Source organism: Gadus macrocephalus, chromosome 3 (assembly GCF_031168955.1).
Source record: "Gadus macrocephalus chromosome 3, ASM3116895v1".
In the NCBI taxonomy this organism is placed as follows: Eukaryota; Metazoa; Chordata; class Actinopteri; order Gadiformes; family Gadidae; genus Gadus; species Gadus macrocephalus.
This window is the reverse complement of record NC_082384.1, coordinates 17799083-17812138: the sequence shown is the minus strand read 5'-3', so window position 1 is coordinate 17812138 and position 13056 is coordinate 17799083. Positions and strand designations below refer to the sequence as shown.

Genomic DNA, 13056 nt, shown 5'->3' with positions numbered 1-13056 from the left:
CTTGCTCCTGTCATCCTATTTTTTCAGTCTAACAAATACATCTGAACAAAGTTTATACATTCAAATAACTAATTTATTTTATTTATTACAGAACTCAAATTTCTCCATTAGGAATAATTGGTTTTCCCATACTGTGCTGTCACACTGTTTGTATGTCCATCAGCCAGGCTATTGGAAATGCTTTGGGGCCAAGTGTTAAAATAGACTGGGTAAAGAGTTGGATTTACGTATATCCTGTGAGTGTGCCTTTCAGGGGTGGGAACATGGAGGTCACGACCCCGAAGGGCAGGCTGCATCCCATTTATCTCCACATGGCAGCTCACTTGCTCCTGCCATTTGTACAAACGAGATCACAGGGATCGCATGACCATTTTGACGCACATGTACACACAAGCACACACACACACAAGCACACACACACACACACACACACACACACACACACACACACACACACACACACACACACACACACACACACACACACACACAAAGAATGTTTGTAAATGTTTGTTGTAAGACAAAACACATTATAGATTATAAACTATGCAAGTCTATCATGTTTAAATGTAATGCACAAAATGTCAACAAACTGTCTCGAGGGACCCGATACGATCCCCATAGACTAAATACTGCCTGACAGTGACCCTTCCAAAAAAAGCAGAATTTCAAATTGGTCTCCAGCCTCATGTTATTTCAGCAAAAGGTTTTTTTGGTGGGAAATATGTGGGGTAGCAGCAGGGCTTGGGAATCAAAATACGTCTGGAGCTATTTCAGTGTATTCCGTTGGACACTGTAGGTTTTGCTACTATACAGTCTGTTATTCACCGTTTATTTGCTTCTTGACAGCAGCTGTTTTTATCAAGATTAGAATTTGCTTCATTCTACTGCAGCCACATTGCAATTACGTCCCGTCCACAGTGGTGAAATAAATAACTCAATATATAAACCAACAAGACTGTAAAAAAGACATCTCCACACACACTATTCTCCAAAGAAATCAAATACTGTAACCGATAAGATATAGTGGAGGAATTGGAATTGCCTGGAATCAACCTAGAGACAAACAGTTTATCGAATAATTCTTCTTGACCAAGAGTAAAAAATTAATTACGCTGAGTGTTGTTTAAGACGACAATTTCTCCCTAGCTTCTACAGTTCTCCCCTCTCCGACGTGCTCGCTGCGAGACACCGAGACCGGTTTCCACGCCATGTCAGTCACCATCAATTCTCCGCCACCAGGACGAACAACAGCCTGCCTGTTCTCTGATTGGTTTAGTCAGTCCTGCCACTCATTAGCAGCCCCCCTCCCATGCGGTATGAATGGACAGGAGTGATTGGGGGGCAAGCAAGCATGTCCCCTCTCTGTCTCCTCCGTACTACCAACAACAGAGGCCCATGTGTACACCACCCCCCCCCCCCCCCCCCCCCCCACACACCAAATCTTGTATCAGTGCCAGGCTAACAAGCAGAGCTACTGGCCTGAGAGCATTAATGCAATTATGCAATACGAGCCCAGGCTTCACAGTGGATACGGTAGGTGTAGGGGGGGAAACAAATAGGATGTGACAAGTCCCGGGGTTGCACTGCAATGTGGAGCTAGAGATGTTGTGAGGAGAGACATTGAAAAATGTCTCTTCACAGATCAACAGAGACAATGAAAACATGGAAAGAGTCTGGAGAGTCAAGACATAGAATTAGACATTCACAGTACTTCAATCTAGACAATTGCAGTCCTTTTACTTTTAATTGTTGGGAGTCGGTAAACAACAAAGATGGTAGGGCTAGAACAGCAAGATATGTCACCAGCAAAACTGTTCGATCATCACACTGTTGTGTTAGGTGTTCATATAGGTACCGCCCCATGTGATGGAGTTGAGATAGCTTGGAGATAAAGCCAACAACACTTTGAGAGCAGAAAAGTTTGCATCTCACTCAACACATGACAGAAAAAATCTGATTTTAAAGTGTTACTGAGGGGAATTGACACACCTAAACATGCTTTGGCACATATACTAAATGAATATTCCCAATTTTATGTTATTTAGTATTTGGTTAAAGGTACTTCTAAATACTCAACCTTGGGACTGCATTTTTTGGAGGTTGTTAACAGCTTATCTTGCTTAGGGGAGTCTTGACAGGAAGCACAACAAATTAAATAGAGATTGTGCAAATAAACAATAAAATGGGTAAGTGTGCCAAGCCCGCGCCGCCTGGTATTTATACAAAGATCCTTAATCCCACTCTGCTGACCTCATCGCATTATCAGACTGCAGAGCTCGGATTTTAAGAGAAGCAAGTGTGTCGTAATCAATACAAAGGGGCAACACTACACATACTTGTAGCTTTCTTCTGGAATGAGGATGTGAAAGGGTAGGGGAAAGCGAGTGTTCACCATGGCAACCCGGTCATGCCTTAGATAAAGCAAAAGACGCCTCTAAATGATTAACACAGCCTATTCAGTAGTGCTAGATGCTTGCCTTTACAAACTAGGGCCTTTTGGGTCATACCCACGGCCGGAGGCCCACGCAGAACTGTATCCGATGAATGCTGATTCACACAGTATGTCGGCAGCGTGGCTCCATATGTTTTACGGCGCTTTAGGATCCTCAGGCGAAAGTGATTGGAATGTCGGACGCACACGACACTGGCTACTTTAAGGCGACGGGCGGGAGCTAAAATTACATCTCCATACATAGTCAGGATTCCACAGGTACCAGTGTTAAGTGTGGCGCGGGTCAGGATGATAAGGGAGCTTGATTGGGCAAGGGGGGGGCTATATTTATGGCCATTAGACGAGACCCTTAGCCCTGGGGGCTAAGGGTTTGGAGGAGCATGAGATCTGCGTTTGAGGAGCCCCGAGGCAGCCCCTGGCCACAATGAAGACGTCTTGGGCCGGAGGTGTCCCTGAGACAGCGGTGCAAACTACATCAGCACAATAGGTCAAAGTAAAACCTTATCAAGTGCATGAGAAGTGCTGTTATTTATTTGGGCCATTGACAAAATATTGAATATCCTTTGCGCGGAATTCTGCCACTTATAAAGTATTATACAAACTAACATATGACTAACGGATGCATAATCCCACATAAGTGATCTTGATTATACATTCCTTCTGAGGCAACAAAGATCTCAGCTGAAATCAGTACTTTGATAAGAATGTGGGGAGAATTTCACGGGAGAAATTGATCAACTTGTGGTTTGTTTCTCACATTCCAGGCTTTAAACTTTTGAGAAAAGGAATGACAGACATTGATTTCTGGTTGTGAGGAAGAAAGTCACAAAATAGCAAAACCAGATGTAGGCCAATTGAAAATAAATCTAATTTCCACGGTTGGCACATGGAAATTAATCTGACCATATCAGTACCAAGACTTTATCCTGTGAAAAAATAAAACATCTTCTGGCAAGAAGAGAATGGCTTAGTGAGTGAAGTGCGTTTGAGAAGGAAGGGATTGGAAATATGTGTGTGTATCTATTATGTACCCAAGGGTCAAGGTAACATTCCACAACACCTCTGAGACTTGTCTTAATGGAGGGATTTCGGTGTGGCTATTGTTGGGCAGGAAAGAGGAGATCAATGAGAAAAAGAGGGCTGTAACAAGAGATGGGAAGGTGTAGGTGACAGAGTGAAACACGGGAAGGTAGAGGGGTAGAGGGAAGGAGGACAAGAATGTTTATGCCCACAGTTTCAGTAGATATTTTAAACACGTGTCTTGACATCTTTCATTTACTCTCCTCTTGCATCATACATTTTTTGTATTAGATGTTTAGAACGGCAATATATGAAATAACTTGTTCATATGTTTTGTTTCTTCCATGATATTAAGCGTATTTTGTGTTTCCTCTGTAAATCTTTTGACTACTTTGTATTGTCATTTATTTAACATCTTAAGTAGATAATGGATCAGCCATTAGCGAGTGTTAGGGTTAATGTTTACATGGACATGTTAACACTGTGCAGTCCCCCAAATTTCAAGGATGTAGAAGAGGTAAATTTTGCTCTCATTTTTCCTGTATACATATCGTGACACACTTTAGACCGACTGAGAGTGAATTGTGTCAAGCAGGCCACAAGTAAAGCCAATGAGGCTAGCATAAAAAAAAAACTCTTACCGTCATAAACACAAAAGCAGGGCACTTGTTCAGAAGGAGTCAGGTATAGGTGTGCGGGATATCCCACTGACTTCTTCGTCTTCGTCTGATTGTCAACTGTGGTCACCGAAACAAAAATCCTGGTTTTTCGCCGAGATGCCTGCCCTTGAAGTAAAGCTTTATTCCCAGGTTTTAGCCTCGGGTTCAGCGCCTGAGGAACACAGACAGGTGAAATGGCGTTTAGAGTCGCTGCAGCACACCGAGTGACGCGGTCCGAGAGTCCCCCGTTTGGGTAAAGCTGTGATCAGAAGGGGCTATTTTCAGACTCGCTGGTCTGCACTGCTGGAAAGCCACCCCCTAGAGTCTTGCGTAGGTAGGTGTGGACTACGTGACAGGCCATCCGTCGGTCACACACACACACACACACACACACACACACACACACACACACACACACACACACACACACACAGTCTTGGACAGCCCAACAAAAAAAAAAAAATTCACCTTCAAGCATCGTTAAACGCCATTCCAGTGGTGGTCTCAGGTCGGTCAGAAGCCCAGAACCGAGACAGACATGCCACAGATGAGATAAGCTGAATGGTTACATTGATGGATAGCAGGGCATAGGCAGGCCCTCAGAGAGAGAGACACACACACACACACACAGAGGCAGAGAGGGAGAGCGTTGTGCTGTTGGATAGGTTGCACATGCCCACTTCTCCTTGTACGCTTAAATGTCACCCAATGGCTGATGATGTCACTGTGGCAACATGTAAAGTGGGCCTTGAGGGCTGAATCTGACCCCAGTGTCAGACGTATCCTCCACATAAAAGGAGATTTCACTCCATGTTGCTGACAGTTTGATAGTGTGTCAAGAGATGAGGCGGGCTAGGGTTAGGCCTGCTAATGCATAGATATGCACATTTACACATGTGTGCATAGACCCAGACACACACACACAAACACACACACACACACAGACGCACACACGCAGACACACATGGAAGCTCACACAGACATTCATATACTGGCACTCTCTCTCACACACTTACACATGCATATAACACACACACACACACACACACACACACACACACACACACACACACACACACACACACACACACACACACACACACATACTGGCACTCTCTCTCCCGCATTTACTAACACACACACGGGCGCTCACACAGACATGTACTGGCACTCTCTCTCACACATGCATATACTAACACACACACACACACACACACACACACACACACACACACACACACACACACACACACACACACACACACACACACACACACACACACACACACACACACACACTTAAGACAGGTCAACCTGAAGCACCTCTAGACCCCAGACCCCCTGCTATTCCCAGAGTGGTGATGTCAATACTACTATTAGCATCTCATATTTAGAACCTGTTATCTAAAGCCAACCTTGCTACTGTATAATGCCAGCTTCCTCCTCTATCCCTGTACACCCTTACTTGATGAATACATCAGACTGGTTGAAATGTTTTTTTATATTTGATATGAAAAAACAATATCAATGTAAAACAGTCAAACTAACCCAACGGCTTGCTCCTTCCTATATTATGTGTACCAGGTGAAACAAACAAGCATCAATCCGGCACTTTGTCAACCTGAATTTGTAAACGCTTCATTTTCTTGTAGTTTTCTTTGTATCGCCTACGTCTGCTAACAAGCCATCGCTATAGCACTAATGTAGCCATCCTGCGGTGCAAAGGCAACAGTCTGAGAACACCATACCAAGCTAGCACACACATGACACACCATCCAGACAAGTACATCCCTCAAACATTCAAGATGAGAACCGGGAGATGTTTATAGCCTGCCTCCATGACCCGGAGTGTCAGCATACGCGATCAACAAGCCAATAGAGAAGCTTCTGGTTCCAGGGCTGGCATGGTCGTCTAACCCGAGAACTCAAAAGTGGGCTGAGTGCTAATGTGGTAACCTTGGGAACAGAATCACAGGGGAGATCAGTGTCAACCAGATAGGGTCAAAATAGTATTCTCACCTGTCGCTCTCAACTGTACATTTCAACAGTACTTGCATTACAGTTAGTTAGTTAGTGATAACCTACAGCGAGACTGTCATTATTGCGAAATAAACTCTGACAGGTGGTGCAGGAGTGGAAGTCGCCATCACGAAGGGGAAGGGTCTTGAATCACCCTGAAGGGGTTGGTTGCTGTATAATATCCCACATAATACACGGCTACTAACTAAAGAAATCAATAATTTGATGTAAAATACAACAACAAATTCTATTGATTTAACAATGATTTTTTCCCAAATGGTCTGTTTAACTGTTTCCACAACAGTTCAGAAATAACAGAGTATAGTGCCATATTTGACCAATCAGAAAGTATCTAGCCATCATTTTAAAAACAAACTTATGTTGGTCAACAGGTCACTAGGACACAAGTCCTCAAGCAAGCTAATGTTCAATAGCTGTTAACCACTCTGCAATCAATTACTGTGAGTGTGAGAAAAAATGGATTCAAATGATTATCTTGCCTATTAATCCGCTCATTAAGGTGCCCACACAAAATACCACATCAAAAATTGTTATGGCTGTTTTACACTCTGACACCCACATAAACACACAGCCCTATGAGCAGACTATGGCTACCCAGGCCGTGTCGACGTGGTCGCACCAGTAGTTTCAACACCCAATTCATTATCAGCTGCAGTGAGGGCCCTGCCAGCTCAGTAAGTGGCAGGATATTAAAAGCAGGCGCGCTATGCAGTTCCACGGCTTCAATACCGCTAGTTCAAAAGTAGCACTGTTTTAGCTATTCTATAAAAAAATTATGTATTTATAAAAATAACAAATGAAGCATTAGTAAAAATATAAATAACAAATGTAAATAAATAAATAACAAATGTTAATATCTAAATATATATTCATTAATTTATTTTTAAATGTGTTATTTATACATGTATATATATTTTTTTGCATATAGATACAAATATATTTTTATCTATATAAATAACAAATGTAAAAACATAATATACTGCTTTCTCTTGACATCATATATCTTGTATAGTAAGTCGGGAACTAAAATGGAAGTACTTTGATATAAAATACACCACTTATAGAGAGTTAACGTACACGGCTCTTATTTCAATTAGTTAAAAACTTAAAAGCCTTTCCTTCTTCCGACTTGCATGTGATACTCTACTTAAAATGTTGTTATGATCTATACAGTGAAGAATAAAAAAAAAAGCCTGAATGTAATCCACCTCTGTTACCACCTCAAACGAACACAAGCAGCCCCTCCAAACCCCAGTTTAGACCAACGTAAACAAATAGTGACAACACCATCCATCAAACCTTTCAAAAAAACAAAAAACAAACAGCCCCGCCCCCTCCATTCCAAATCTTCCGTTAGCTCATTAAGACAGCCAATCAACGTCGCATGACAGGCTCAGGAAGCCCTGCTGCGAACCAGTAACAGTATCTGCGTGTTGGCAGAGCTATAGCCATAAGCCTTTTTGGCTTACGCTGTATCAGCCCGAGGACTCGCACGTCCATGCCTGGTGTAGGGTTAAGGGTCTGAGCGGACTTTCTTTAGCAGGACTCCTCCATGTCGCAGGACCTCTTTCATCAAAGGACAGGACAGAAGAGATGGGGGAGGGGCAGGAAGCAGGGGGAGTGTGTCCATTAAACATTTAGGAATTTTAAGTTGTAGCGTTGGCCCTATTGGCCCTGTTGTCCCTTTTGGCCCTGTTGTCCCTTTTGTTCTTTTCTGCTGGAGGCTGCAATGCTCTATTTCTATCCCTCATTCTCTCATGTTCTCCCACATGTCTCTCTTTCTAAGTCCAGACTTCAGTCTAAACAAAATAGTAGTCTCAGCAACACTCTCTCTCTTCCAAAATATCGGAAAAAAACAAAATTGTACTGTAAAGGGAAGCTCCATGTTTCAAATAAGTGTTATTCCACAGAGAGGTGAAGGAGGCTAACGTACAATATTGAGGAGGGACCATTACACAACCTGATAGGGGGTGCCACACATTTACACAGTATAGGCCCATTGCATTTGACTTCCATAGCCAGTAGTACTGCTATTATCATTATTACTACTATAAGTCGACTGCTTATGACATAGTCCTTACTTAAGCGGCCGCCTGTGGGATAGAGCAGAGAAGGCCTACACTGAGCATGGGTTCATGATCCCGCAGTTCGGTGTGAGCTGGAGAAAGAGTTCAGACCTCTATGGTTGACTCCCCTGCCCCAGTGAAGGTACTCGGGAAGCAGGCACAGGGGAGTGGGGGGGGGGGGGGGCTTTCATCCACACAGACCACTTTAGCCATGACATCACTCTCGTCTTTAAGCAAGAGGAGCGGGGGTTAGATAAATGAGGGGGGGAGGATAAAAGAGTAGAAAAGGCAGAGTATACAATATGGAAGTTGATGGGGAGTTGATGGGAAGATAATGGTCAGCAGGAGGACGGGAAACGGTATGAGACTGTTGGGAGAGGCGGAGGTAGAGGGAGACAGAGACAGGGAGACAGCCATACAGGCAGACAGATAAGAGGAGTGATCGAGGGACATACATAAAGTAACCACACGTTACACTCCACTTAAGTGAGGGAAATGTATCGCATACTCAGGTTCCCCCTGTAGGGCCCGTTTTGATCCCCTCCCCTCGCATCCCCCCCTCTCTGTGTCTCTGTGTCTCCCTCCTCGCTGCGTAACCCTAAACTAGCAGGTAACAGGTGCAATCCAAATAGCACAAACACAGACATAGTTCCCCGCCGCACAAAGTGTCATTTATCAGGATGTAATGCAAGGACATTTGCGTGAGCGATTATCATTAGGTTCAACTGTGAGGCTGTTTATTGGTAAAGTGAGCTCTCTTCTCTCCCTCTCTCTCAAAATAGTTACCCATCATGCATCCCAGGGTACATTTCCACCACATAAATAAATACACAAGATCCAGCATCACAGATATTTCGCACAGCGGGAACACCTACCCCCTGATCCAATGACTTAAGGACTACGCTTGCACACACACACACACACACACACACACACACACACACACACACACACACACACACACACACACACACACACACACACACACACACACACACACACACACACACACACACAGGTGTTTAGCAATGAGATGCTGTACTGTGGCCAGAGTGGTACAAATAACAGTGGCATAGTCTATTTATGCTCAACACCTACATGCTCTTTACGAGATACAGTTGAGTGACAGTAGACAGTGAGTGACCTGCAGGGTACATTCTCCTCATTACATCACCCTTTTACATCACTGCTTCCCCCCTGCCCAAACTAGGATCAGCACCTTTGGGATATGGCTACAGATGGATAATAATGACCAATGTCACTGGTATAATAGATCTAGTAGAAAGAATCATCACATTGAAGCTTGTACACTATGTCATATAGTTGATTAAACAATATATGTGGATATATGACACACAAAAACCCACACAAAGTGTAATGCATTCACATCCACAATTTCAGCATTGGACATCCAATGCTGAACACATTGTTTAGGCCACATGCAAACCATATGGTGCTGAGATGGTTGATGTGAAATGGAGTTTAAAGGATGCAATTTTCTAGTGGAGTCCGTTTTTATAGCCCAAAACTAGCGAGGAGCAAAAGAAGCTAACCCTTCTAGGGCGAATCATAAATCTTGTCAAAAATAAATAGGCTATAGGATGTTTTACATCCAAAATGGCACCTATCCATTGGAATGTACAGACAGCTGCCTTCAAAGCATGGCCTCCATCGGCCCGGTTCTTTTCGCGTGGAAAGCAATAAGTGACGTTACCGCAGCAGAGGCGACGACGCTGCAATTACTACCATAAGAAAATAGAAGGGAAAAAAGGCCAGCACACAGCGAGCACGTTACATCACCTCTGGTTTGACAGAAAAGCTATGCCATCGCTTATAACGCTAAATAATGAACACACCAGAGGAGATTTGCAGATTTACTGGGTGTGGGAGAGGCGAGCCCTTCCCTCATTGACGACCACGAGAGGCTAAACCCAGCTGCTGCCAGAAGACAACATCAGAGCTAACGACGCGTTGTTTACTCACCTTTGAGAACAAGTGTGTCTGGAATTCGCGTCCATGAGAGAAAATAATGTCTCAAATGCTCCGGACCTGCCAGGCGATAACGTCAGCGGCCGGCATAGACCTGGAGCTCGAAGGAGGGGGAGACTCCGGAGCCTGAAGTATGAACCGCGCACCTGCTACTCGACGCTCTCCTTGCCGAACGGGGTGAAAACGCGCATGGATGTTGCCGCTCAGTGTAGCTACTCCCTCCTCCTCCTCCTCCTCCGCCTCCTCCTCCCCTCGTCGCGGGTCACTAGGGCTCGGTGCTGCCGAGCTAGAATAGAGCCATCCGGACGACATCTACCGACGACGCGGAGAAACGAGTGGTAGCGGCGGCACTTGAATGCCCGTCTTGCTCTTCTCGCGTGCTGTACTTGTTGCGACTAGTCAAAATAATATAGCGCTTAAGCACGCGACTTAAAGCACGTACAGCTTTGTTATTATCATGAGCGACAAAAGCGTCTATTCAACGTGGAGAATGGATTCTGCTATTTTTCATCACGTCAGGTTGTGTTTTATGACCCAATCGGCCGGTAGCCTCTTCGTGTACGTAGTCATGGCAACGCTCGTTTTTATCACGCCTAGAGGACAAAGGTAGAACTATGATGTGCAGGACTATCAATATCGTGGGTAGAGCATCGCGTCCAACAACCAGCTCCAAATCTATACGTGTGCTCACCGACAAACAGATTAATGTATGTACTTAAAATTGGTCATAGATAAATATATGCTTTTTTACAAGCTAAAACAACCATTAAATCTATTTTAATGCTTAACCTTCACCCTCACACCACCTGAGGTGTGCACTATTCCACTGAGAGCCACCAGCTCAACGGAGGCAGTCAGGGGTCAGGTGTCACTCAGCACAAAGAAGAGCAGGGATCAAACCAGCAACCCCACCCCCTTTCCCCAGGGGTGCCAGACAACCTGCCTCTGTTCCTCTACCTCCTGAGCCATCAGCCATGTTAGCACATTCCATGTAAATCAAGCATTTCATGGGGTGCTAAAGCACTCATGGTGCACTAGCACCTCCCCTACCACAATGACTTGCATTAGAGTGTCACACTGGCCTCTATCAGCAGCAGGTCTACCATAAGCTCAGGCCTGTGCACCCTATAAATACAACCACTCTGGCTGTAAACTTTCATACCTCAATAGTCCACAGTAAAACACCAGCACCAGCTGATGGATCTGTCAAAGAAAATACCTCTTTATCTCAGCTGTCTTAATCAGTGTCCACTGTTTGGAGGAGGGAGTTTTATATATTGGTCATGTTCCAGCCTCTTCATTGCGAATGGTGAACTGAAAAAATAATGATAAGTCTCACTATTCAGTTATTCATCATCAGTCTCTTTTGAAGTGACAGTGAATTCAGATTCATGTCATAAGGAGCAGGAAGGCATCAGACATCCGGGTTCCAAGATCTTGGAACCCAGAAGACTATCCTGTCCCCTAAATGGATAAGATCTACGATTACATCAAATATTGAAAGTAAAGTACATGGAGAATAAAACCTTTCACCTTCAAACATAACTCACTATCCCATTCAAGCAGGTTCACCGTAGCTGCATAGATGAAAAGTTATTTAAAAGAGAATCCATGATCAACTGCCCAGAAGTTTGATGATCAATACAATGTGTATCCCTGTAATAGAGATCCATTACCGAATTCCTCTCTTCATCTGCAAGTAAGCAGACATTATTTCCTTGATTAACTGGCGCCAACTGTCACAGGCTACCCTGATACATTCACAGTTCACATCATCATTGCTCACAGCATTGATTTACGGCACGATTATTGATCAACTTGGAGTAGGACAGACAGTATTCCGTCATTGACCTGCCATCCTTAATTTAATTGTCCTTTATCACCTAACAGCCCCAGTGAGCAAAGGTCCTGCCTAGAGCCGGAGGTCTGGAGACAGGTCCCTGGCCCATCTTGGTTAGTCTATTGTGATGGTAGTGTATCCACATGAAGAGAAACCGGCCAGGGAGAAACTGATGTGGACAGTTAGCACAATAGAGATCAGAGGGGTGAGTCAAAACCAAAACACACCTTGCTATGGAGAGAGGATTGGATTTTTTGTTTGTTTGTGTCCTCTGATGACACGATGTGCGAGTATATAGTCACACAATCACACACACACAAAAATGGCCTTTTCCTGTGTTATCTATAGGGAAGAAAAGATTGCTTCGCAAAATACACTTCACTCTTTTTTCCCTATAGAGCATATCAATACCACAGATCAAGCCAACAGCTACTGGCTGTTCAGCACCGTTCCATACAGATAGAAAGACATTTCTCTTTTCTCTTGTCACTTTAAAATATGCGACACTATTAGAGATAACGGCTCTGTTATATAACGCTGGCTGATGATGGGTTTGTCACAAGTAATTAGGATTGCTCAACTCAAGGATGAGATAGTTAATTATAGAGATTGTAACAAGCAAATGATCCAAGACTAACTTATGAGCGTCTGTGTCAATTTCCGATAGCAGTAAGATATTACAATGAAGTGATGCATATGAGAATGTGACCTTGGTTTTATCTCAACAGACCCCAAACATATTCCATTTGAAGTCCAGGGTTTGTGATCATGACCAGACACCAATGCATGCCAACATCCAAGAGATTGGATTCCTAACCGATACGTTGATAGGTGCCCCCGATCTTAATCGGCCATTTTAAGCCGTTATATAGAGCTATTCCTAAAACACTTCATACATGACATCTAACCCACAACTAACCCACCCCAGGACCATGCATCCTTGCATACCACAATCGAAGATCACAGCATCACCAACCCCTGCAAATG

The 13056-nt window shown here is 43.9% G+C and overlaps 1 protein-coding gene across 3 annotated transcripts in view; it reads right to left on the bottom strand.

The window, feature by feature from the left end:
- sorbs2a (sorbin and SH3 domain containing 2a) overlaps nucleotides 1-11009 on the bottom strand; it is a 49805-nt gene extending 38796 nt beyond the window's left edge. Inside the window, exon 1 of one of the 3 annotated variants that reach the window (XM_060047711.1) lies at nucleotides 10224-11009. In XM_060047711.1, coding sequence (XP_059903694.1) covers nucleotides 10224-10258 — 35 coding nt within the window. In that variant the 5' untranslated portion in view covers nucleotides 10259-11009. The remainder of the gene's footprint in view (nucleotides 1-10223) is intronic. The other 2 variants (XM_060047712.1, XM_060047713.1) reach the window with 2 other exon arrangements.
- Between the last annotated feature and the right edge of the window lie 2047 nt (nucleotides 11010-13056).